The 26,014-nt window shown below is 38.6% G+C and overlaps 1 protein-coding gene across 2 annotated transcripts; it reads left to right on the forward strand.

Moving 5' to 3' along the window:
• Positions 1–1,032: 1,032 nt before the first annotated feature.
• Positions 1,033–25,803, forward strand: RNASET2 (ribonuclease T2). 2 transcript variants are annotated; one of them, XM_056486880.1, is made up of 10 exons: positions 1,033–1,302; positions 6,445–6,549; positions 9,006–9,072; positions 14,695–14,750; positions 15,707–15,764; positions 16,580–16,650; positions 18,800–18,913; positions 20,847–20,892; positions 21,112–21,186; positions 23,380–25,803. In XM_056486880.1, the coding sequence occupies exons 1-10, from the start codon at positions 1,097–1,099 to the stop codon at positions 23,569–23,571; spliced, it is 990 nt and encodes a 329-aa protein (XP_056342855.1). In that variant the 5' UTR covers positions 1,033–1,096; the 3' UTR covers positions 23,572–25,803. The 2 variants fall into 2 exon arrangements, with proteins under 2 accessions (XP_056342855.1, XP_056342854.1); XM_056486879.1 differs by lacking the exon at positions 1,033–1,302 and adding an exon at positions 2,014–2,237.
• Positions 25,804–26,014: the final 211 nt, after the last annotated feature.

Below are 26,014 nucleotides of genomic sequence, written 5' to 3' on the forward strand. Positions count from 1 at the left end.
GTCCTATTGCAGTGCACCACCTCAAACTGACTCACGTTTGAAGGAAATGTTTCCATTTTGAATGTATGTAATTCCCAAGTCAACTCTGTGGAAATCCTAGAAACACATAGCTACAGGCTATTAACAGAATTTAAATCAAATTTAAGCTTTCAAAATAAACCATGGACCAAGTCTATTGACTTAAAATTAGGAGATGAGAATATACATATATTTCAAAATGCATACATCTGCTCAGGGTTGTGTAAATGTTTCCTTACCACACGTTTAGGAATAAAGTTTAGCTGCATTTGTTTGTTCTATTAATACAATGGGAATAATCAAAGCAAAACAACACATTGTGTTAGGGAGGAAAAAATTTAAAGTCTCTATCTTGATTCTTAAATCCTAATGTAAACTGCTGAAAGGTGGAAAAAGGTATTCTTTTGAAGCGTTTCAACTCATTTTGGGTGGGGTTTTTTCATGTCACACGTCAGCCAAACCATCCACATATATCTAGGGTACTGCCACATCTGTTCAGAATTTTTTGAGGAGAATATAATTTTCATGATATTTAAAAGAAACTTTTCAAATATTTTGACATTTCATAATTTTTTCATAGCATCATGAGTTCTAATAGGCAGCGATCAGGAGATAAAAGACAATAGAGAAAAAAAAGATCATGGTAGATAAATATTAAATAGAAAGTCTTAAAGAGATAGTTATCCAATATAGCTGTTCATTGTCTGTCTTTGCATATTTCACAAAAACATTCTTTTTAATAACAGCCTCCATTAACATGCATTATTTTATACGGTACATAAAAATGTGGCTTCTTTGTCCTAATCTATTAAAGGCCTACACTACTTCTGAGTAGCTTTGGATCTCTCTTTGTAAGCACCGCAATGAGAAACTTGGGCTCAGTTATCGCAAAGTGTTAATCTGGCACCATCAGAGAGCAAATCCCTGCAGCACCTCAAACAAGATTATCACTGGAGCACATGACCCTGCAGGCAGGAGAGCATGTGCAGTACAGCCCAGTGTTCTCACTCCTAGCCTGCAAAGATAAAAGGAAAAATCAGTCCGAGAGAACAGCTCGGCGTGCTTATCTACTGATTTAATGGGCAGCGACAAAGACTTCAGTGCCGCATGGAGCCCGGATATCCTTCATGTGACACGATGGACGATCCGCACTGCTCACAAGGATCTGGAGAGCTTCACTGTTTATAACTCTTCGAGAAAATTTCTGAAACTTTTGATACCTCTTGGACAACAGCAGATGGATCACTCATTCCATCCAGCACATTTTCACGTTTTCACAGAAAGGTAGGCAAAGGGATTAGTTTTGCCTCATCCTCCTTCCTACCACATAAATACATAAACATAATTAAAATTATTTTACCAGTTAATTTAACTGAGACGTTGAACACAGACCTTATTACAAGAGACGTTGAACACAGACCTTATTACAAAGACTGTAATTAATCTGTTTAAAACAAATGTTGTTTTGCTTGTGGAAGCAGATCTGCCCACATATTTCTTAAGTGCATTAATGTAGGATGGTTGTAACATACCCCCTGTAGTTCAAAACTATGTAATGGTAATTAATAATCACACTTTGTATTTATGACTCATGCATCAGCAGAGAAAGAGGGGTCAGAATATGTTTCATAGTTTAACATACCGCTGAGAAAATATTGAGCCAAGTCCTGACTCATCTCTTGGGGCTCCTTCCTCAAAAACTTCCTACTTCTTCCAAACACGAGTTGTTACCATTTCAAACTTCTCTATTTGGAGAAGCACGCCACAGACGCCCATGTCACTAGTCTCTATTTAGAGCCCCCATCGCACTCTCGAAAACCTCTGTGCCGCGCAAATGCTCACTATGAAACCAACATCATTAAATCCTTGAATATGCTAAAGAACCAACGAAAACAGCAGGATGAGCCATCCACATAAAGTACTCCCTCCGCAGCCCGGCGCTCCTTTCTTGCCCGCGCTCTCAAGGGCCGGCTCCCGCGGTGCCCGGCTGGCCGCGGGGATGCTCCCGGGATGAGGTTCCGGGGATGCTCCAGGGAGGCAGCGCGGTACTCGCCCGCAGTCGGTGCTGTCCCGCAGCTGCGGTGCCGGGCAGGCCGCGGGCAGCCGCTGTGGGGAGCGGCGGTGCTGCCGCCCGCCTCCGGGGCGGGGCCGAGCGCGGGCCCGGGGAGAGGGGGGGGCGCGGGGCCGCTCCTGCGGGCAGCCGGAACGGCGGGCGGAAGGTAACGCGGGCCGAGGCGTGCTGGGGTCTGAGCCCGAGGCGGGCAGGGGAGGTCGGATTTGAGAGGGGCCCTGCTCCGGCTTCTCTCGGCTCCCTCTTCTGCCCCCTGCCCGCCGTGGGGCCGCGCTCCCACTGGCAGCCGGGCAGGAGGGAGCTGCGGTCCGGCCCGCCCGAGGTGTTTCTGGGTTGGCTTTTCTGCCTGGGAGGGTGGCTCTCTGCCGCTGAGACTCTGAGCTGAGCGAACTGCAAAGGTGGGACTTGCAGGCCTGGGTCTCAGTTTGTATTGGCTTTCACTTCTTATGCTTTCAATTCCATGCGTAGCACATCGAAAGGCAGCCAAATAAATGTCAGCAATTTCCCAGCGGCGGAAAAACTGTTAATAGTTTTGGTTCTTTTTTTACACTTAACGCCAGCTTTGGCATCCCCCTGTCCCCTGGAGGCCTCCCTCTTCCGGTGCGTGTGTGATTTGCATTCTTTACAGCTTGTGCAGCGCCTCGGTAATGGTTGTTTATGTGGAGCGAGGGCGTTCCGCTGTCGGAGTTCCATGGGTGCGGGAGCGGAGCCGTGCGCTGGTTTGGCGTGCGGGAGGGCAGGGTGCCCTGAGGCAGCCCCTGCTCCCTCCGCGCTCTGCCGGCGCCGAGAGCCCCGCACCGCCGAGCGCGGTGAGAGCGGTACTGCCGACACCCCGCCGGGCTCTCCCAGAGCTTCTTCCTAAAGTTACTCGGGCCGGCACTCCGGCCTGGGATGCGTGGATAGCTGGAGTGGACCGCGGGGGTAAAAGTTGCCGGAGCTGAGAGCGTTGTTATAAATGTAATTAATGTTTCTGGCATACAGTGTTGCGACTTGGTTTATCTAACTCGTTGTGGCGGATGCAGTGCGTGCTGAGTTGTTTGGGATGCTACCAATGCCTTGGGTGTTCATTTTTTGTGGCTTTAGATGCCAGGCTAACTGTCCTAAATCTTATCCCTGGACATTGCCAGCATTTAGCTGCGTGCATGTTATGCCATAACCATGGGTGTCTCCTGCTCCTGCTTGAGTGCTTTTCTGCAACACCTTCTCTTCTGATTTTATATGCTGTACTAAACTGTAGAGCAGGACATTTTGTATTAATGACAGGTTTGCTAGTCAAGCTAATTGTTAAAAGCAAAACAAAAAGAAAATAAGGGAGTAAAATAAGAGGAGACTAATTGCTAATGTCCAAAAGAAGCATGTGCTACATCAGCAGTCCCCTCCAGATGGTGTATTAGAATTCCAGTGAATGTGTTAAAGGAGGATTTCCTCAGTGTTTATTACAAGTTATCTCTAGTCCTCTGTAAGCCTGAGGAGGTAAATGCAACAGCATGGAGCAATGCTAACATAACTGCAAGTGACCTTGCCCTGACCGGGTTACTAACACACTCACAGAAACACGTGTTTGCATTCCTTTTCTAGATATAGTAAACAAACAGTCATCCCAAAGCTGTTCTTGTGCTTTGGAATATCATCCCTAATGAAAATGTGTTGATTGCCTAGTTTCAAGTAATAATTTTATGTATGTTTTAAGTTTTCTGCATTATGAAATGTTTTGGAGCATCATGACTTTTTTTTGTAACTAACTTTCGTAATATGAAATCCCTGTTTCTTATTGGAGAATAATTGATATAAGATTCATTAAATCTGTTCTTTCTTGTATTTATGAAATTAATAATCTAGTGTAATTTTTAGTAAATTGAAGCTATTTTTATTAAAAATGGATGTGCTTTATGCATCTTAGTTGTTACTACAGTTTTCATTTGGATGCATGTATTTCCTCAAATGTGCATTATTCAGGTGCCTTTAAGGTGAGATTGATGCAATTTCCACCCACCACCATCAGTGTCACAGACAACTAAAAGGTCAGATTGGATAAATCAGTCTGTCAGGATAGTTGTGGTGGCTGCAGGTTTGAACTAAATCCTTAGAGCGAGTTTATGTATTGTGTATCAATGGAAAAAAGTGAAAATTACTGACTGGGGGCTTTTAAACCTGCTCGCTGTCTTTGTTGCCCTATGTTCTGCTTCCAGGGTTCAAGAACAATGTGTAGAATAAATCTGCACTTTCTGTTGCTCCAATAGCAGCATTTTTTGAAACCCCCTCTGTTCCTGGTTGTTACTTGATCAGACATGAGTCCAGTGAGAAAGGAGATAATTGCATTTATGCTTTTTTTTACAGCAGTCACTGAAAAGAAAAAGCTTCTTTCTGCCTACCAACTTACATCAAAAGAAATGCTATAACACTTGCTGGGTTATTTTTCTTTCATAATCGACTTCCTTAAGGTGTTTCTTCCACACCTTCATAGAGTACAGCTTTTTTTTTGGTGATGTAGGACATTACTATCTTTTGAGTGGTACTTCCTGCTTTTTATAGGTAGGGCAGAATTTTAGATGAATCTTACACTCCTTACATCTCTCGGTGTTTTGTCTTGAATAGATAGTTTTTCATGCAGAAAAGTAGTCTTGCTTGGTTGGTTTTCAGTTGAAAATAATGGAAGATGAAACCATCAAGCATGTCTGTAAGGCAGAATCTCATATCATTTATTCCTTTTATTCAAATGATGAGACTAGAGATCACTTAGGGTGCAGAACTCTTGGGGAAATTTGTTATCCAGCAGTTAATTACTCATTTGTGACTTTTTTATACACCATATGACTATATAAATTTCTTTAATACAGCATATATGTCTTGCTTTAGCTAACTTTTGCTAAACATTAGTTCTATGTTATTGTTTGCTGTTCTGTACAAGTAGCACTCTCCAAATGATTTTTTAAAAATTATTCCTATTTTTTCATATTTTACCTGATGAGTGAAATTACTTCTGGTGTTTTTTAAGAAACTAGATCAGGAAATTAACAGTTAGCAATTAATACTTGTCTTATCATATTTTTTATTAGGCCAAGTACTTTGATAATGTGTCCATTATAAATTAGAGAGGCATTAATGTATGGGATAGAGGAATGTCTTAGAGGTGTTAGCTTCCTCACAGTCTAGCAAGACCTTGTGATAAATTTAGCTGGTTAACAGTTACTGTTGCCTAAGCCCCTCACAAGTTTTGAAATCCCCACACATTTTGCAAGCAGGGAGGTTCCCTCCTTTGTACTTCTACTCTGGCACAGCTTTTGCAGAACTGTGGGGTTCTGCAAGCTGGGTCCAGAGCTGCATAACAACTGTGGGAAAATGGGCTCTTCTTTAAAATGAGCTGTGAATATGAATTACACTGAGTTTTCTCAGTGTAATGGCTGAATCAGCCATGTCTTCACTGGTGTCAAAACAGGCTTTACTTGACTGTTGTAAGGATGAATTAAAAAAACCTTCATAGAAAAAAAGAATACGACTTGTGTAGTGAGTAATCTTAGAAAGGTCACCTGGGTTACAAGCAGTGTCTTGTGGTGTAGAGTTGCCATTTTGAGAAAGTTGGGAAGTAGGTTTGGTGGGGCTTTAATAACTTGCATGTAAATATACGAATGCACATCCCTTTCTAGAAGGTAGCATTTGAAATGCTGTGAAATGGCTGGCGGATTTGGGAGACAGTTGGGATTTTCGACCTGTGCCAAGTGAAAGTCCTTCTGTTTATGAAAGTTGATTTGGTTTTTTTATCCCCTTACTTCTAAGGTCCGTGAAGTATTAGGCAAATTGTGCATTGTTTCATAGAGGCTGTCTCAGGTTTGTAGCAAGAACAGAAACTCATGGTTTTAGCAGCTTTTTTTTCAAATATTAGTTTAGTAGTCAACTGACATCTAGACAGAATTTCATCTTTGCACATCATACTTGGCTTCCTGTGAGTTTCTAATATTTGCCTTGGCAAATCCAACACGAATATTAAGTTCAAAGTTTCTGTAATTAATCACTTTAGGCATTTGAGCTGACTACAAGCAGAGTTTTCAAGTACATAAAGTGTAGTTGTGTAGAATATTATATATTTCTGTTAATTGGAAGGTGGATCTGTGGCAACCATGTGCAAGTAAAGAAAAACAGGAAATGGTGATCTCATCCTTCATGGCATTAGTTTATGAAAATGACCATACAAGCTGGGGAATCAGGCACAGCCCTGAAAGAGATCTGCATTTTACATATGGTTGTAAATCTAGAGTTACCATTACCGCTATTTCTGACATAGTAGTGTTTTTTTTGCATTTTAACATTTAAGTGTGTTGGATAGGTAACAGATTTCTTCTTTCAACACCTTTTTACAGCTATTTGGATAACAAAATGAAACCTGCAAAGCTGCACTTTTGGATTCTGGGTTGGTTTACCATGGCATTATGTTGTTGGTATACTTCAGAGGCATTTACTCAAAGGTAAGTTGTGCTTTAAAATGAAACTTCATTCTTAAGTGCAGCTCAGAATGATTTAACTTCTAATGTAATGTTATTGTGTACTGTTTTCGATGTGTTATTCTTCCTAAGGTGATTGTAATAAAGCATCTACGTTAACTGGAGGAGCAAGGATCATGCCTGAGGAGACCTTTACATGTGTCAGCATGAAGAAAGAGCGGGAATTTGTTGCACTTAAAACTTTTTCCATCTTGCTGTAGATTAATCATTTAGAGTTGTGATATAGTAATGACAAAAACTGAAAATTATTTTTAAACTTACAGCAAAAAATTAGCAGTAATCCCTGTGGTGTGAACTACACTAACTATTGCATTGTTTACTTTTTTATATTTTTTTTTTCCTTGCTATTTTCTCAGTTCTGACAATATAAAATTCTTTTTTCATATGTTATCCCAACTGAGACTGTATCAGATTGCTGCACTGCCTTTTGGTGATTGCTGCACCCTGGCAAAATCTGAGCTTCAATACCAATGGACCATGGGAGAAACCACACCCCAAATCATACCCTTCTGTGGTCAAAGCTGAAATTCCTATTGCATTATATGAGGAAATAAGCTTTTCTGCTTCCTTTCAGTACTTTGGCAAGAGAATGGTTAGAGGTGCTCAGTTCAGTGCTGAACACCTTTCAGTGCTACATTGCAGCTGTGGGTAGCTTAGACACTGCTGATGTTTCTTCTGTGCCCAGGATTTAGGCTCTGGCTTGGCCATCTTGGCAAAGAGTCAGCTCTAGAGGCACATTCCTGAGCTGCACAGAGCAGGATAACTCGGGTCCAGAGAAGAGGGGATCTCTCTGAAGCTGCATAGCACTGAAAATGGCTTTCCTTGGATTCCAGTTCTGAGCCTAACTTGTTCTGTTTAATAAGTGCAGTTTTCTGGTCTATCCTTAGCCAAAAGGTGTGTTCCAGGAGAACTCTGGTATGACTGACATTGCAGAAGGTCAGCTGCTATTTCAAGTACAAGTAAAAGATCTAATGAAAAGTGTAATGAAAGATCATTTCTAAGCAAGGACTTTTTAAAACCAAGGAAACTAACTGCTCTGCAGTATAGGGCAATTCCTCTATTCAGGTTTCTACAGCAACAGTAAAGACCCCCTATAGTGTTAACAGTTTTCATTGTGACTGTGCCCTGGTAATTCCAGAGCTATTCTCCTACATTATATAGAAAATCACAGATACATGTGAATGCTTAAGAGAAAATGTGGCCAATGCAAAGTAGAAAAACTAGAGGAAAAAAAAGGTGTGATATAACCAGGAAGCATTCCTAGGCTGTCCTCAGGTTGAGAAGAATTAGCTTTGTCTTTTATTCCTTTTTTTTTTCCTTTTTCTTTTGGTAATATATCCTCTAGCAAGAACTAATGACTGACAAGTGGCTATTAGCTTCCAGAGAATAACAATTTATTTTGACAATTCTGCATGTAATGCTGTCAATTTAAATAATTTATAATTCTGTTTATTTTTTCCCATTTGCTGTTCTATTTAATTACTTTGTCTGGTTGCTTAATAACCAAATATATCTGCTGTAGTGTCTGCAACAGGTTTTTTATTTACTTCTCCTTTAACCAGAACAGGTCTGCTCCAAACTGTTGGAAAAGGCCTCTATAGAAATGATGTGATACGGGCTTCCAACACTTCTTGAACAAATTTTTGAGGGGTTTTTTTTCCCCTCTGCATATGAATCAGATAGTACAGATGGGTCTGTGAGTTATAAATCTCTTATTCTTAGAAGCTTTGAAAGAGGCATGTTCTTGTAAAATATGGAATACCACTTAAATTCTTCCATAGCTAACCTTAAGACTTTGTCATAGCTTGATCACTTTTTAAATGTTTAAAAATTACTTAATTTTTAATAAGCATTTAAAAATGTACTGTTTGAATTAAATGCCTATAAACTGAGAAAGTCAGAATTCTTGAGATTTGTAGTTTGTACTTTACTTTTTATTCTCAATTTATTTTTAAATCCAAAAATTTGGAGACACTTGCAAGATCCAGTTGCATGTCCTGCAGTGTAAACTACATAGTTTGTGAGTGATTGTAGTCTTTGTTTTTTAAATGAGTAGTTACAGTTCCGAGGACATTTTATGCTTTTTTTTTTTTTTTTCAGATAATATGCCTATCAAGAAGAATTAGAAGATTTTTAGCATCTTAATTTTTTTTTAAATAGGTGTTTTGGTTTATCATTTTAAAAGTGTGCCAGTAAATGCTCACCTAAATATAAAACAGAACAATGTGTTTTTTCCATATTTGAGAAATGGAAAGCATATGGAGGTAGAGTGCCAGAAGAAGAATTTGTTTAACAATGGGGATATTAGCAAGTTTCCTAATAATGTTGTTTCCCTCTGACTTGTTAGTTTGGAGTGTGTGCCTGAAGTCGTTCCTCTTTTTAAAATGCTTGAAGAAAAATAAATGTCTGTCTCTCTTCAGTGACATCCGCTCTCATCCATGGAAAAAGCTGTATTTTGCTCATCATTGGCCAGTGACTGTATGTAAGGTGAGATTTTTGTGTTTCTCTTTCATCCTAAAAAAAGGTTACACTGGGTAATAAATGTGTGAAAACAGATTGAATAAAGCCCATTTAGTATTTAATCTTGGTTATTCCTTTATAAAGGCTTTTACTGATCTTGATGCAACTTTTCCTACTTCCCCTAGCAATGTAGAGCAGCCATAGCAGGAAAGATTGTGGTGTGTTACACATAGTTGTCAGTGTAGGGTGTACTGTACACTAAGCTTGTTACAGAATTTGTGACATCTTATTAATTATAAACTTAATCCTAGACTGTCAACAGACTGTAGGAGGACTTGCCTGCCTTGTTTGACTGAAGACAGATCAGTATTTGAACTATCTGCTGCACAATTAAGTTCTTTAGCTTTGTAATGTTGGCTCCAATATTTCTATGATGTCATCAAATACTGATTCAATCAGAAAGAGCTATGAAGGTATTGTGGCAGGTATGTCTGGGTATTTCTGCAGTTTCTGCTGTATTTGGGGGGTGTGAACCCAAAATGAACCCAGCCTTTCAACATGCACCCTGTGGAAGCACAGCTAAGAGGGGTACTGTTGCTATTAAGTATCTGCTACCATCTGACAAGTAGAACATTTTTCCTATACTGGAAGTACTCAAAGGTCTCTTCCCATACAGTTAACTTAAAAATATGATCAGATTTACTGATACAAGATTGAAGAACCTTGTGGATAATACAGTAGCTTCAGGTTCAGCCAAATATCTCTGCAGTGAGAAAGGTTTCTTAGGGTTTTTTTTACAACATTAGAATCTTATTTCTTGTGATTTTTTTATTTCTCATTCCTGTTTCTGGAAATAGATAGAAAAGCAGTAGCAACAAAAGTCATGTGCTGCCTAAATATCTGAGAAAAGTAGATGTACTTTACCGTACTTAAATGTGGAGGGCAATGTTAATAACAAAAGAGATGTGTGTGACTGACTGAGACCGAAGACCAAGACCACTGTTCTGTTTTTCGTTTGTTTGCCTGTTTTAGATTGGAAATAAGGAAAGATTTGATGCAATTTGCCTGATTTTCTGTTGATCAGACATCACTGTTTAATGACTTGAAGCAGAGATGTTTGTGTTGAGTTTGTAGTGCCTAGCATGAGTCAGTGTTCAGGGTCAATAGCAATGCAAACCCTTGCTTACATGAATAAGATGAGAACAATTGGGAAAAAAATAGAAAAGAAAAATGAAACAACCTGAAATTAAAAAAACAAATCCCTACCAACCAGTTTTCCTACTGTGTATTTGGTTACTCCTCTGAATTCCAAGGTAGTGCAATTGATAAATTGACAAATAATTTACATAACCTTCTAGTGAAGTTGTAGTGAATAATTGAAGGTATTGAGCATCAGAAAATGTAGGCATCCTTGCACTATGTTGGTTTCTTATGATGTTCTGTAGTAAGAGGCATTCAAAGAAGTGCAGAAAAAGGGGTATTGAAATCATATTAAGTGAACTTTTTTCCTAGTTTCCCATCATTAAGTCATATGAAGAAACAAGATCTCAACTATACTCCTATAATAGCTTTCCTCTTTTACATAAGAGGAGTTCCTAAATTCAGGAATTAATTAAAGTATTTTTAAATAGGTAGATTCTTCTGTGTGTATTTATGTATGATAACTGGTGTTTTTCAGGGTGTAAATATCTTCAATGTTCTTATTCAGTTCAAAACTTTTGACATGATGTTGAAAAGAAAAAGCTGTGAAGGAAACAGCAAAAGTCATAATTTATTGCAAAAAGCTGTGAGATACTTCTTTTTCTGAAAGTATTTCTTAGTTTATGCCTCCTATATAAAGGAATCTGATTATTGACCCTTTCACACATAATGTGTTCTTGAGGTGTGTAGATGAGCTGCATCTTAATTCCTACTTGTTTTGCAAATCTGTACTTGGAAAGGTTTTTAGGCTTTTGATGGCTTGAAAGGCCCTCTTTAAAATTTAGGGCACAGATCAGCTTGCCAGAAATTTGAGAATACATCTCTCCCAGCTCTTCCTGGGCTTGAAAAAGTAAGTGTTCAGCTCGTGTTTTTTAATACTGAGTGTGATCAGCATAGTTAAATTGGAAAGAATTTCATAATCATATCTTCCAAACTGACCCATTAAAATAAAGTGGTGTCATGGAAGAAGTGATAACCCCAGGACCTAATTACTGACTACTACACTGAAAAGGGAAGAAGATATTTTCTTCCTTGTAATGTGATTAGAAATCCCAGTACCATATAATTGACCTAAGGTGACTATGTCTTATGCAAATATATCTAAGCTAGATTCACAGACCTCAAGTGACTATGAATTTCATGTTCCCTTAAAAAATTGTGCCTGCGGCTAATTCGTGCCACACTTTTCAGTGACAAATCAGTGTGACTTAAGAGCAACTCAAGGGCAAGAAGAGGGACTTTCCTACACCCTTTTTATGGAGTTGTGAAGACCTTTTATTCCAGAACTTAAAAGAGAACTATTATTTCAGCTTTTGCATCCTGGAGATTGCAGAAAGACAAAATTTTATGTGTGGTTGCATTTTTTGTGTGTGTGAAATGTGGAAAATACAGTGCAAGTTTGTAAGTTACTCAGTTACTTCTCTATTAGGAATGGGAAGGACAATAGAGAAATGGAACCTGCTGGCATCTGCCTTCTACTGTTTATGTGTGCTGATCAAAGGAAAGAGTCCAAAAAAAGGACAATAGAATAGGGTAATGAACAGAACAGCCTACATTTAAGTTTGAATGTTGTGTTAAGCAACAGATGATTTTATTTTTAATTTTTATTTTTTTAATATGAGATTAAAAGTTTTCCTAAATTCAGGCCTTGGCAATAATTTTATAGCAGAGGCTTAAATGAAGAATAAAAACGCTCTTTTTCCTTCTTTTTTTTTTTTTTGTAAGAGTAGAAGTAGTCATATAATACAGAAGGAATTAAAGTGACTAAAGTGAGGCCAATACAGGATTGAGATTAGCATGAGATCAAAAAGTTCCTTAGGTGTATTTCTTTGCATTTTAAGCCAGCTCTTCCCATACGCTGTTCTGGAGCAAAATAAATGCTTTTCCCAATGTCCATGTAACTCATAAGATAACTCTTTTATCTGTGTCTACAACTTCTGCAGTTTTTCTGTGAATAAGGTGTGGTTTAGATGGTTTTGTGGGTCCTTATATTCGTGAGGGGTTTTCACCTATCAGCTCCTGCTAGAGAGGTGTTCAATAAGAAGGAAATTTGTTTTATTTGCCTCCTAATTTTTTTCAGCAACCCTATAAGTTTGGTTCATTTATTCATTTGTTTGACCCCAGGAGGTGGGGAGAAGGATTAAGGGGAGTAATTGCACACTGTTTGATGGGAAGAAGTTAAAGTGGTGAGCTTTCCACAGTTTGAAAAGCAAGAATTTTTCTTAGCAGTTGCCATGTTTCATTAAAAAATAACTTATTTACCTTAATTAAAGAGATGGCCTACTTAAGCAAGGTCGTTAGAAGGGATAACAGGATAAATTTTTCACTTCCCAGAAGCTGATTTTTTAGTTCGGTTTGGTGTCACTGTCTGTGATCCAGTGGTGCTACTCTGGCATTTACCAGCTGCTCTACCAAGGGATTTGTAACTTAGGCAGCTCAACAGGTAATGCTTCTGTGATACATTGATGTTATTTCACTTTTTGGCTTTTCAGAGATGATGAAAGCTTCCATGCTCCTGGCACATGCTGTTTGTGCAATGACTTGCTGTTACAAATAGGCTAACCCCTCTGCTGTAGCATTCCCTCTCAGCATGGTGGGTGCTCTACAGCCTCAAGAGCACTTAGCTCAGTTTTATAGATCATTTCATTTGGATTGGTTTGGTTATCAGATTGCTGTAAAACAGGAGAAAACAGTGCTTCTTTTTCAAATTAATCTGGGTGTATTGTTCTTTCTGGGGTCCAGTGCCCACTTGAAAATAAATATTTGTACCTCTGCTTCAATTCAGTGGTTGCCTCAGGTTAAATTAATCTTCCACCAATCGGTCTGTGATAAACAGGAAGGCTGACAAGAAGTAGTTTTACATTAGCAAAAAGGGGTACCCAGCTTCACAGACCAGCATTTGCATTTTTTATGATATTGATTTAAAATGAAGATTGGAAAGATACTAAAGCTAGAATGAAAAAGGAGATTGAGTGAAACTGGACAAAGCATGTGGAGTGTGAACTGATGTGTTGTAGGTTGCATTGACCTCCCAGCTCTGCCAGCACACAGGGTAACGCCAAGTGCTGATGGAGTGGATAGAAAAAACTGCTAGGAAGGCTAGTGCCACGATTTCAAATCTAAAATGCTCTGGTTGTTCCATTAGCATGTCTGAGAACTGCAGATAAGCTTGAATAAGGAGCACAGTTTGTTGCCACCTCAGTTGAGCAAGTGTTGACTATTAATTTGGTGTACTTTGGGCTAGGTAGCCAAACCCTCCAGCTCCACAGAGCTTGTGTCATGACAGAGCAATATTGTTTAGGCATTTGCAGTGTGTGCTTGTTCAAAATACTCCTTTCAGGAAAAAAAAGCTGTTGCTGGGGTATAATTGCTTGTATTGTTGCTGGCAAGAGAGGAGAGGAAGGAAATGGACACAGAACAAGAAAGTCTTGCAGAGTGTGCAGGTTTGCTGCCACTGGCCTGTGGCATGGGGAAGGCAATTAGTGAGATTACAGGCCTGTCTCTGCTCTTCTTTACACTCTGCTCTTGCTCTGGCATCACATAAAAGGCATTGTGGCATAATTAAGACAGAATGCTGAGCCAAAAAGGAAAGCTATTATTATGGGAAAAAAATGTCTGGGGAGGTTGTTAGTTAACAACAAAAAGTGTTTACTTGAAAAAGCTGTAATTGCTAAGAAGAATAATCAGGGAAAATACAGTAATGGTATTCTGTGATGTGTGACATGGACTTTTTTAGTTTGTTCTTTTCAGAGATATGTCTGCTCTAAACAGTAATTAAAGTGTAGGCTATTTCTCCTCTATTATCAACAGTTTTTATTGGAGGCTCTATTTTTCTGGTTTTGTAGGAATATATTTAGTCTTTCTTTTTCTCTGCATTCTCTTGTCCACAGGTCGAAATCCTTAAGCATAAGTCTGTTTTACTTGGAATAAGCAATATATTTTATCTCTTCTTTATATTTTTCACTTTTAATACAATGATAAAACTAGTCCTGAATGCTTAAAGAGGGTTTTGTGCTTGTCCAATATTATAGTTTGTTGTGCATGTTTTTATTTTAATGGCTCTGTACTCTTTGAAAATATGTGGTAATGAGAAAAATACAGAGAGCTGCCACCTGGAATATTATAAGTGCAGATAGAGCTCTGTTCATTTAGTGTGGATCAGGCTGCTTCCTGTTACCTCAGAACCTGTCCTTTTGTGTTCTCTTTACACTGTCTGTTCGGATTTCACTGATCTGCTTCAAAATTTTAATGCCAGTGAGCCCCTAAGTGGCATAATCCATGACAGCTTCAAGTGACTCCTCAAGGAGTTCACCAGTTCCTGATTTGGCAAGTAAAAGTTAGCATGTCACAGTAGAGCCTGGGGCCATCACTGAATGAGATTTACTTTTGCCTTTAAACTTTTACTCCTGGATACATTCAGCAAATACCCTGTGTTTCTGTTCCCTACAGATGAATGCTAATGATTGTCATGACCCACCAAAGTACTGGACAATCCATGGACTGTGGTATGATCATAGTGTTTTTATTTCAGCCTGGAAAGGAAAAATCAAATTTTGTACTGGGATGTTTAGTGATATGGTTTTCTTGGGTGGGGATTTGTTTGTTTGGGGTTTTTTGTGGGGGTTTTTTTGGAGATCTTAATCTGTCCTTATGATTCCTTGGAACAAAGGTAAAACCCTATGGCTTGACATAAAACTGAAGTACACTTCTGTATCTCATGACTTCATGAAATCCTCTGGCCACATAAGCATTGTATTTATAAATCTCCTCATAAAGATCAGAAATAGTCTCAGGCACAAAAGAAACTATTGTTTCCCTTCTTTTTTTTTTTTTTTTGTCTCTCTGAGTAAAAAGAATTTGTTAATATCTCATGACTGCTTGTGGCTTTAAATATCTTATCTCCACACAAATTTTGCAAAAGTATAGGAAAACTAATTTGCTTCAGAGGAATCAACTCACTGGAATTGATGCCAATGGCGGCAATTCAAAAATTTTCTGGACAAATGCAGGTTAAAATAAGTACAGGAGTTTAAGCTATGCCTCCTGGAAAAGTGAACAACGTTATGTATTGATTCCCTGAGAGTGTCTTGGTGCTACTTGCAGAAACATCAGATGGGGCAGCAATTTAGGAGGTCACTGCCATTAGTGACACCAGTGACACCATGTGCAAGACCTTTCCAAGTCATTGGCACACCTGAATGACTTTTACATAGAATGAAAAAGAAATTACAACAAAATCTTTTGGCTGTCTTTTGAATCTTCATAAGAAATCTTTTGGCCATACTTAATGTCTTAAAGATGTTACTTCTAAACCACTATAGGTTCTGATGGTTTACTTGCATTTTTAAGTAAAATCTCCAGCTATAATCCTGCATATTTAAGATTCAGGCCAATGATATGTTAGTTACCAGCAGTGAGTTAGGAGACATCTTTTTTTAATTTTTTTTTTTTGCTTCCCTAGGCCTGACAGAGCTGAAGACTGTAATAGAACATGGCATTTCAATGTCACCGAGATCAAGGTATTTGAAACAAAAACAGACATACCAGGCAGAGCTAACTGCAATTACTTTTACACATTCTATATGCAAAATCTGCAGTTTATAATATCATTCTTGATGTTTATTGAAAGGTATGGTTTTTTAAGGGCTTCAGAAATTCTTGTAGTACTTCTGGTACTATTTGAAGTTACCATTCTTGTGATCATTAGCAGCTCTATGTACTGGATTTTGTGAACATGCTGTTTGGTTCAGTCAGCCACATCCTCCTTAAAATCTAGAGGTCCACCACCACATAGGTGATGTATCTGCAGTGGCAAAAAGTATCTGTGAAAAGAAAAAGATTCTGCCAGTTGGTGTTCACTCTTCACATTTTCTACTGCAAAATCAGAACAAAGAAAGTAGGAGTTCAGAGTACTCTTTTCTGTGTGTTTTCTCCTAGGCCAATAGTCCTTTATTTTCTTCTTTTTCTACTCAAAAAACCCCCAACGTATTTAATTTTTAAAAATCATTTATAAACAGGGATAAGAGACTTGAGCCAACAAATGTGAAACACTGCATGATTGAACAACTTCTGCAGGGACAGTTGAAGGAAAGTCTTGCTCTGAGGCAGTGTGTCAGTATGTTCAGGTATTTAGGTAGGTGTACCTGTTACCTCCAACAGCAGCATTTGCAGAATATGGGGGGAAAAGACCTTTTATTTTTTTTCAACCAAATATTTCAGTAATGGACACTGAAGGATGAGACTTCAGTTGTAGAAAATGTATCAATGTATGTAGATTGTATAAGAAACAGTTTTTCAATGCTGTAGGTGCATTTATTAATTGTGGTATTTTTAGGATCTTATGTCAGACATGAGACAGTACTGGCCTGATGTGCTTCATTCATCTCTGAATCGCACCCAGTTCTGGTGAGTACAAAAAAGCCCTAAAAAGAATTTTGGCTATTATTTTATGAAAATCCATCTGAGTGGTTCTTCAGGTGAGATGTGGTGCATGAGAGGGAGTGTCCAGGAGGCCATTGAAGCAGCATCTTGCCAGTCTCATTTACAGTATAGATCTGTTCTCTTGTAAAATACAGCTGTTGAAGAGAGGGCTATGGCAGAAGTTTTAGAGAAATGAAACTTAGTGAGAGAATGTTTCCTCCCTTTCTCCCCAGAGAGCAGAAACAGCTGCTGTTGACACATTAAGTCTGAGTTGCAGTAGGACTCCTGGGATTTCACAGCTAGCTGCAAGAGCAGCTTCCAGATCTCTTTTCCTAGCTAGTTTAACTGTGTTGCTGGTCTTGGTCTTTCCTTTTGGGTTTCCTTGTAGAAGAGAAAATAGAAAAATAGAGTGCACCATGTTATGGTAGCCACTTCTCTGTTCATGAAATTACTGGTGGCAGCTCTGTGCTACCACCAAGCTTGTAGGTGCAAGAGGTGCAGAAGAATGCAGGCCTTCACAAACACTGGCATCACAACCTTTTTTTTTTCTTTGTCATGGCTATGCTGCAAAATAATGTAACACTGTGAAGAGTGTCATCTTAAAGTCTTGGTAAATATTTTGTGGAGACTAAAGTCTCTGTCCATTCTGGAGTTCACATAACTGATTAAAACACTTGGGCCTGGTGCATTCTTGGCTTGCTGCAGATGATGGTGCACAGACACTGTCAGTGCAGAATGCACCAAATCACTCCATAGGAGCAGTAATGGGGCTTCTTGAATGCCAGCAGATCTTTGGCCCTTTATTTCTGCCTTCTTTTTAGAAAGAGCAGGACACTTAAATACAAATACTACTGAAAGTCTTCAAAAGACAAACACTTCACCATTAGGTTTGCACAAATGCATGAATACATTCTCTGAATTTAAATTGTTATCCTACCTACAAAGCCTTGCCTCCAGCTTGCTTCTGTTTCAGTAGCCCTTTGGATCTGACTGTTGTCTGCTTCTGATCCAACCTAACTGTATCTCTTTCTAAGGTTTACCCCTAAAAGAGTTTACTTGGCTATATTTGGGAAGATACAGTGAAAATCTTACTGTAAAGCTTATTCTCCCCTACCTCAAATCTCCTGATACCACAGTTGCTTTATTAATTCTCTGTTCAGAACTAGTGCATTACTTCTCTAGATCCAAATATAATTTCTTTTAAGGTGTTTTAATTCCTTAAGAAAAATCTGAAGTTTTTAATATGAACAGATAATTCCAAGGTAGGCTTTCAAGTGAATAATAGTTGTCCTCTGCTTTTTGATAATGTAAATAAGGCATCATAAGGTCACAGGATGCTGTGATGATGGCAGGAGTTTAGATAATCTGATTATATAATCTTTGTGTATATCTGCTGAACTGATACCTATATAGTACAAGAGGATTGTGAAAATTTGGAAAGGATTTAAAACAAAGACATCCACAAACAGTGCCACTAAAGATTGTACTTCTTAGTCTTTCAATGGACTTTGGAATTGATAGAAACATTTTTTGTCTTTTTCCCAGTTTTTGTCCCATTCAAGTTTGTCTGCTGTACACTGCAAGAATTTCTTTTGCTCTCTGTTCCTTGCCCATAGGAGGATGGATAATGAACTAGAAGCAAGACTTGAGAGGAGGCCTGTGAAGATTTTGCCACAGGCCAGCATAAAATTTGATGCTAAAATCTTAGCAGCTTGTGCAATTACACTGTTTCACCCAAAATGAGGCTTAATCCTTTGAGTTCAGAAAAACATTTAGTACTTGAAGTGCATTTAACACAAAAAGTTCCACTAAAACTTACAAAAAACTTAGTGATAGTAATTTTCTAGGCAAATTCTTTGCATCCTGATCTCCAAACATCTTTGTGGAAATACACTGTATCTTAAGAGCATGATAGATATTTTCTTCATTAATAGATAGGTGTTGCTGTAATTGGAATAGTGAGAGTGATCTTGCTTGGGTTTAATTTTTACATGTGTGATAAATTTGAATGCAGTGTCTTACTCCACATGTGTAATCTTTTGGATACTTGATTTAAGTATGATGGCTAGCTTGTACAGCATGTATATCTGCAAATAATGTGTTCTAAAATTTGCATTTTGCTTTTCTCCTATAGGAAACATGAGTGGGACAAACATGGCACTTGTGCAGCCACACTTGAAGTCCTTAATTCTCAGAAAAAATACTTTGGTAAAGCCTTAGAACTCTACCAGCATATTGATCTCAATGGGTACGTAAATGAACTTGATGATCTGGCTTTTATTTCAAACAGTTCCTAAAAGTTTAAAATCTAGCCTCAAATGAAAGTCTGAAAATCTGATGGTAGAGAGGAAATGAGAATTAATGTAAATTATTTTTAATGCTGAAGTTCAGAGGAGGAGTTGTTACCCTGAGAAACAGTCTCTGGTCACTCCAGATCAGCAGCATCGTTCTAGACAGTCCTCTGCTGTCCTTTCTCACAACCCCAGTGTGACACTTTTGCTTTGTCCTAGGGTCTGACTCCTCCTTATGGTTCCAGAGCACTGGCCATTCCAGATTCAAAGTCTTGATGAGACTGTTGTGGCTTGTCCAAGTGCTGTATGCATGTGTTCTGGCTTCAGGTGAATGCTAGAGGGTTAGAGTCCTTTCCTGACCAGTGCTTGGTATGGGTGAGAGGATATTTGACTTAAATTTGTTGACCATAAGAGGACAGTATCTATCAGAGGAAATAGTTTCTTTCAAAGAAACATACCTTTAAAAAAAAATTCATTAAAACAACCTAAAGGAACCCCAAACCAGCTCATCCTGTTTATGCTTTGCCAGTATCCTGTCCAAGCAATCTTCTAGACAAAGTCTTATTTATTTTGCATATGCACAAAGGAAACAAGTCTTTCTTCCCTCCCACCTTGGTTTTGTTGATGTCTTTTAAAACTGCAACAGATTTTTCTACATACAGTGTTTGAGTGTGTCATATGTAAAGTTAAAATTAATGATGTCTAAGTCAATTGCCGAAGTAGCTGTGATGGTGTGACTAAAACATTTACAGATGGCACAGTGACCGATGATGGGACTCTGTATCAGCATGTGCAACACTGCAAAAGAATAGAGGCTGAAGCATGTTGAAATTAATTGCTGAAAGCTTGTTATCTATTGTAAAAATGAGCATAATTCATTTTATCTTTACTAAAGAGAAAAAAGACTGAAAATGTTCTCATTGTATGTCATTTCTACTTGAATCAGGAAAAATGTCAGTGATTAAGAAAATTGTTTCCAAAATGCAAATTATTAAAAAGAGGACATCATGCTGCCTTCTGTAAGAATTAATAGAACATCATCTCTTTTATTTGCCTCCTTATATCTAGTGTAAAATGACAGTGAAAAACAGTTTGTCTTTTAGTCAGCTGGGTAAAATCTTTCTTGTGCCAAAACTGACCTTGGAAGGGAAGGGTTAAGCATTGTCAGCATTTATGGTTTAAATCTTGCAAGATAGTGACCATTCCCACTTCTTACAGGAGAAGCTGGGACTCACAGATTCATCATGTGTTAGGTCCTGAATCTTGTCAGCTTGGAATGTGAATTCTTCCTGGGAATGAGCCTTAAGGAAAGGGTACACAAGCTAGAGGTTCTTGAGCATTACCTCATTTCTCTCATGTGACCAACTTTCCTTCTTCAAAAACATATTTATTAGGAACAGTTCTTGCCCTGACAGTAACATTGATCCTGACTGACATGCTGTATCTCTCTCCCAGTGTGCTGTGTCTCTCCCATCACAGGAAGCCCATCCTGTGTTTGAGTATGAGGATGCCTAGACCACCTTCACAGGTCTGCCCCTGTGCCCTCTGCAATGGCAGGAGCACATGGGAATGGCTCAAGGCAGGGGAAAGGAAGCAATTAAACTGCATGCCCTACCTGGCACTAAACAGAGCACTCTGAAACTCCCTTTCCCCTAGCTCTGTCTGAAGACTGAACTATCCTAGTTTCTCAGATTAACCCTGCCAAGTTAGATGGGAAGTGTCCTTTCAGAAAACAGCCTTTCCTAGGCTGGCAAAGAATTAAAGACAAGTTGCTCTTGCTCCCATCACTGTAATGCTTGACAGGTTCTTGAAATTATCTGTTTTACCTAATGATTATGAAGGTATATTTGCATACAGGAAACATTTAAAAATGTTTTGTCTTTGTTTCAGTTGTCTCTTGAAAGCTGGGATAAAGCCGAGCAGTTCATATTACAAGGTAAGAGGCAATCTTTTATTAACAAAATCATGTGCATGGACTTTATTTTTCAGTAGGAGTCAACTAATTTCTGTAGAACAAATGACCTTTTTAAAATAGTGTAGTTATTTAAGGTGGTGCTTTTTATAAAAGTTTTTGAGAGCTTAACCAGTGTGGCAGCTGTTGGAAGATATTGGAAGATGTAACCTATTAATCTCTATAAGCTTTTTAATTTTTCAGATGACTGCTATAAAGGAAGCTCTTACAAGATTTTATGGTGTAACACCAAAGATCCAATGCATTCCTCCAGAAGAGGTAAAAACTCCCCTAACTTCCCAAAATAGAAAGAAAAAAACAAATAAAAAATAACTTCCTTTTTTAAGGAGCACTTTTTATCAAATATACAGCAAAAATAGAGTGAAAAATCTTCAGTATGGTGAAACTTAGGTCTAGGTGTTCTTTGTGTATACAGCTGTTTGCATATAGGTATTGTTTGGTTCTTGGAGTTGGGTTTTAAAGGTCTCTTTGTCTTAAAAGATTTAAACCTGCATCTCTTGCATGAATGATGTAACTACCATGCCAGATGTATTGGTGTAGCTGAGCACTTTCCACCATGCCTGCTAAAGTTTAATTGCTGCATGGCAGATGACCATGAAAACCAACAAGAGTGAGCTGAATGGAGCCAGTGACTATCATCAGCCTTGGTGAGGGTGCTGCTGTCAGCAGCAACCTTCCCTCCACTGGGCATGGCTCTTGAGTTCTGCAAGAAGTCACTCAGTGAACAGAATCCTTCTGAAATAAGGCAGCTCAGGAGCTTGTCTTTCAGGTTGTTCCAGAAAGCCCATACCTAAAGAGGTACAAAAAGGCATTTTGAGCTTCAGTGTGGTTCAGGGTCACTGTAGTCTTTCCTTTTGAGCCAATCATGTCTCCAATTTCCCTGTCTTTTTATTTTTCCTTGCCAGTGATTGTGCTGTGCATCATGATGCAGTAGAGAAGATGGTACACAGAGACATTGTTCTGTAAAGTGTAGGTCACTGTATCTGAACCAAAAGTGCCTTTGAAGGAACAAAATAGTATTCTATATATGTCTACATGTGTAGGTTGTAGAGCCCTTTCGGTTTTTTTTCAGCTGTTCTTATAGAAAAAAATAAAGCAAAAAGCAAAACCCGCAAGGTTATCTTTCACTCTTTTAAGTTGTTCCTTCTTATCTCAGCTTGTTGAAGGTAATTTGCTACAGAACTCTTGGCAGAGTTACTGCCCCTACACGGGCAACAATTCATGAAAACTTGCTAAGATACAGTTGCCATTGGAGTGTGTTGTCAACTCGTTCCTTGGTAATGCTCTGAGGTTTTTGTACGCATAGGTTTTTTAACATTTAAAAAAAATCTATAGGCTACAATATTTTTAAGGAGCAACGGAATATTAGTTGAACATGGGTTGTACACTCCCCCACCTTTTGGCATTAAAGAAATACAGAACTAACACAAAGCCCAGTTTCTAGCCCTGTTCACTGTAGTTCTGCCATTGCTTTTAGTACACTTGGGATACTGCTCCAGTTACACGAAAGTAATGTACAGCTTGGGTCTCCTGTACATAACAGATGAAGGTATTGGGTAATAGGAATTAAAAAGTGCATCTGAGTTAGATGAAGATAGGCCTTTTTCAGAGTTCTTGTTTCCTAGACTTGTCCATGCCGACAGCATGATGGAGTACTTGGACATTTGAAATGGATTAGATGCACTCTGTTCTTACATTTCTTAAAAAAAAACCAAAAAAAACAAAATAAACAAAGCCCCCAACACCACAAATTACAAACAAACAAAAAAACCCTCACCACAGTTACTTTTGTCTTGTACGTATTTTTTTTGCTGCTTAATTGTTTCAAAAAACAATTTTTTTCCACATTTGGTTAGATGTGAGTATTTTGGGGGATTTTCCTGTAATCTTTTTGCCACATGAAAGGCCTCCATGCCTACTTACTTTTTTCATGGTCAATGTTTTTCTTCCTAGCCTGTTGTGTAGTCCAAAAATGAGGCTTCTGCTCCTTCTGACAGATAATTTGGTTCAGTATTCTTTTGTGTAAAACTGTTATAAAATTTAGTTTCTGTTCTCATGTATGGAGAATTTTATTTGCCTCAATTCCTGTCCTGCTATGAAGAGTTGGTGAAAAGTATATTTCTGGGCACTGTGCCCTTCAATATTCATAGAGTTCACCCAGAGCTCATCATTGAGGTGAACAGCTGCTGTGGCCTGTGCATATGAGTGAAGGCTGGGATAATGTGTCACAGCATTTCATAACAAGGCTTACCAGTTTAGACAAGTCCCAGACTGGTATTGAGTGACAGTATCTACTATAAGTTGTTCAGAGTGGATGCCTCTTGTACTTTTCTTTGCATTTTTCATCTGGTAAATGCACAAATAATCACTGCTGTGTTCTACAGATACGGCAATGTAGATTGATTTATTTTCTCTTTCCCATGAGGCTGATCTTACCTTTCATGTTTCTAGGGTGAAGAAGCACAAACAATTGGCCAGATTGAATTCTGCTTCACCAAAGAACTGCAGCTGGTAAACTGTGTGGCACTGGAGGGTGAATCCAGCCCAATGCAGGCTCACTTGAAGCTTGGAACTTCAGAGCTGTCGGTCTGCAATGATACTCTCCCAACCTATTATCCTTCAGAAGTCCAAGGTCACAAATGAAGCCATAAGAGTTTGAAAAACTTCTTAAACGACAACAAAACCCAACCTCATGTAATATTACAAGCCCCTGTCCATATCACAGGTCTACAGGGAAGATTTCTGCTGGAAAACACAGTTCTTTTGCTATTAAAGGAGAGTGGTTCACATAGTGGATCAGCATCAGATCTACAGCTTGGTCTGGATTTTTTGGCTTGCTTATGGTTTGAATCAATGTTCAAAAGAGTTTGACATGCAGTTAAGTCTGCCATTTCAGCTGCTCTTTGGTTTTTACCAGTGAGTCAGGGAAATTAAGTAATTCTTTGTATTGAAAGGATGATCATCTCTCTGAGATGAGGTGACAATTTCTTAAGAAAATACTGTAAACAAAAAACTATGAGACCTGTCTGAAGGTCAATTCCCAGATATAATAGCCACTGCCTTGCATAATTGCTCTCCAGAAGTGCAGGACAGAGAGGTGTTGAACATTTTCTCACTCAGGAATCACAGTGGACCAAAGACAACTTTTGCATAACTTCTTAGTGAAGTAATAACTTTCTGCAAGTTTGGGCTCTTCTACCTAAAACATCTCAGGGAGACTGTATCTATAGCCTTACCTGTTCTTTGATTATTTTTGGGGCAGTAGCTCCATATAATCTTGAGGAACAACCAATGCTAGAGCTTGATGTTTATATAGGAGAACGCTAGCCCCTAGAAATATGTTGTTACTAATTTTTAGTTGTGTTTGAGCATTCAGCATTTCTACTTGTGAGTGCCTGCACTTTTATATAAAAACAAGATTGTCATGTAATCACTTTGTTCCAAGAAAAAGCTTTTTACAGATGAAACAATAAATACTGAAGGATTTTCAGTAAAAGGTACAGATGTTGGCATCTCTACCCCATAATGATGAGCAACATGCCACAAAGTTAGATGTTTCCAAAGGGAACCAAATTTTGATGACATGTTCCCCACAGTGCTCTGTTGATCTATGTGTCTCAAATTGTGTTTCAAAGACAATTAAGGCTCAAGGAACCATCTGTTTGTTAGAATAATGTTAACTGTGAAAACATGAAATGCAATATTAGAAACAAATTTGTTATTTTGAGGGGTTAAAAACCATTTACTCTGACTTGTGACTGTCCCTGTTTCTCTACCACCTTTCATTTAATGCTCTGTTACATTTACATTGCAGAATGCTATCTGTTTTTCAGGCTTTTCTTGAAGCTCAGATATTTATTTATTTTAACAGCCAAGAAATTATTATGGTGTGTCAAACGAGTGATTGTTGGGTTTGCCTGTTTTTCTGCAGTTGCTTTAATTCCTCAGTCTTGTTTCTCAATCAAAGGTAAAGCTGACTTTTGCCAAAAGGAGTCAGCAGATACACAAGTCACAAATGACCAAACTGCAGAATAGATAGTATGGATTCCATGCATTTTTTCAGCCTCATTTTCAAATGCAAGAAATGCGAAGGAGCTGATAAGTCTTAACATTTTGAGAAGAAAATAACATAATCCAAAATGAGTGAGGGAGACAACATGCCAGCAACTGAGTAAAAATTGGCTGAGAAAAAGTAAAGCTTGGCTAAAACAACCTCATGTACTCTGAAGTCCCATTTAAAGGGACTTACCTGAAGTACTGTGTTGGCCTTAAAAAGCCCACATCCACATACTTTTTATTACAGATTAAATATTTAAATTTTCTATGGTGAACTTTTCAGTAGTAGCAATAAAACATTATGTATAAGACTACTGTTGCTTGGATTTTGGCAAACCCACCTGCCTAACTTCTGGGTAGACACAAATGTCTTTTAAAAGCTACCTACTGATTTTTATACAGAGATGTGCCAAGACATTATGAAGTTTTAAGTGATATATTTAGGGGATGCTGTAAGTCTGTATCTGGGCAGCCAGGAGAACAGATGAATGAATGCTATCACCACTTCAGATCATGTCCCAAGATCAAAGATCTTGTCCAGCCCTTTGTGTTCTCTAGCAATGGCTCACAGCCAGTTGTGAGCCTTGTCAGTTGCTTTCCATCAGAGTGAATGTAATTTCAAGAGCTGGATTAAGGCTGTTTAAATAAAAGAAGCAAACAAAGGTATATTGGGAGCCATAAAATTCAGTTCTGAAAAGTGTCACTCACTTCCTTGTGCAATACAAATTCTGTCAGCCTTGAAAATTCAGCACAGCCTGGGGATGATGGGTCCTATATTCTTTTCTGCATCATTGAATAAATTAACTAAATTCCAGCAGAGATGTTGTGTGTGCAGTCTCAGTGGTTTAAAACACTACTCCACAGAGGGACTTAGTTTGTTTATACCCTTAGTCCATGTGCTCCCTCATGCAAAATGCTTAGGCATCCCTTGGCACGTGGGTTAGAGCGTGTGTGTGTGTGTCCCTTTTCCAAGGACAGCCTCTCTTCCTGGGGCATGGGTTTGTTTATTGTTTTTTCTCTCTCTTCATGG

Source organism: Oenanthe melanoleuca, chromosome 3, assembly GCF_029582105.1.
Source record: "Oenanthe melanoleuca isolate GR-GAL-2019-014 chromosome 3, OMel1.0, whole genome shotgun sequence".
NCBI classification, from domain to species: Eukaryota; Metazoa; Chordata; class Aves; order Passeriformes; family Muscicapidae; genus Oenanthe; species Oenanthe melanoleuca.

Excerpts from the sequence above, each read along its gene's own strand:
- RNASET2 (XM_056486879.1), top strand. The coding sequence starts at position 2,029 with ATGAGGTTCCGGGGATGCTCCAGGGAGGCAGCGCGGTACTCGCCCGCA. Across the intron at positions 18,914-20,846 it reads CAGCATATTGATCTCAATGG|TTGTCTCTTGAAAGCTGGGA; the intron begins GTACGTAAATGA and ends TCTTTGTTTCAG. Across the intron at positions 20,893-21,111 it reads CGAGCAGTTCATATTACAAG|ATGACTGCTATAAAGGAAGC; the intron begins GTAAGAGGCAAT and ends TTAATTTTTCAG.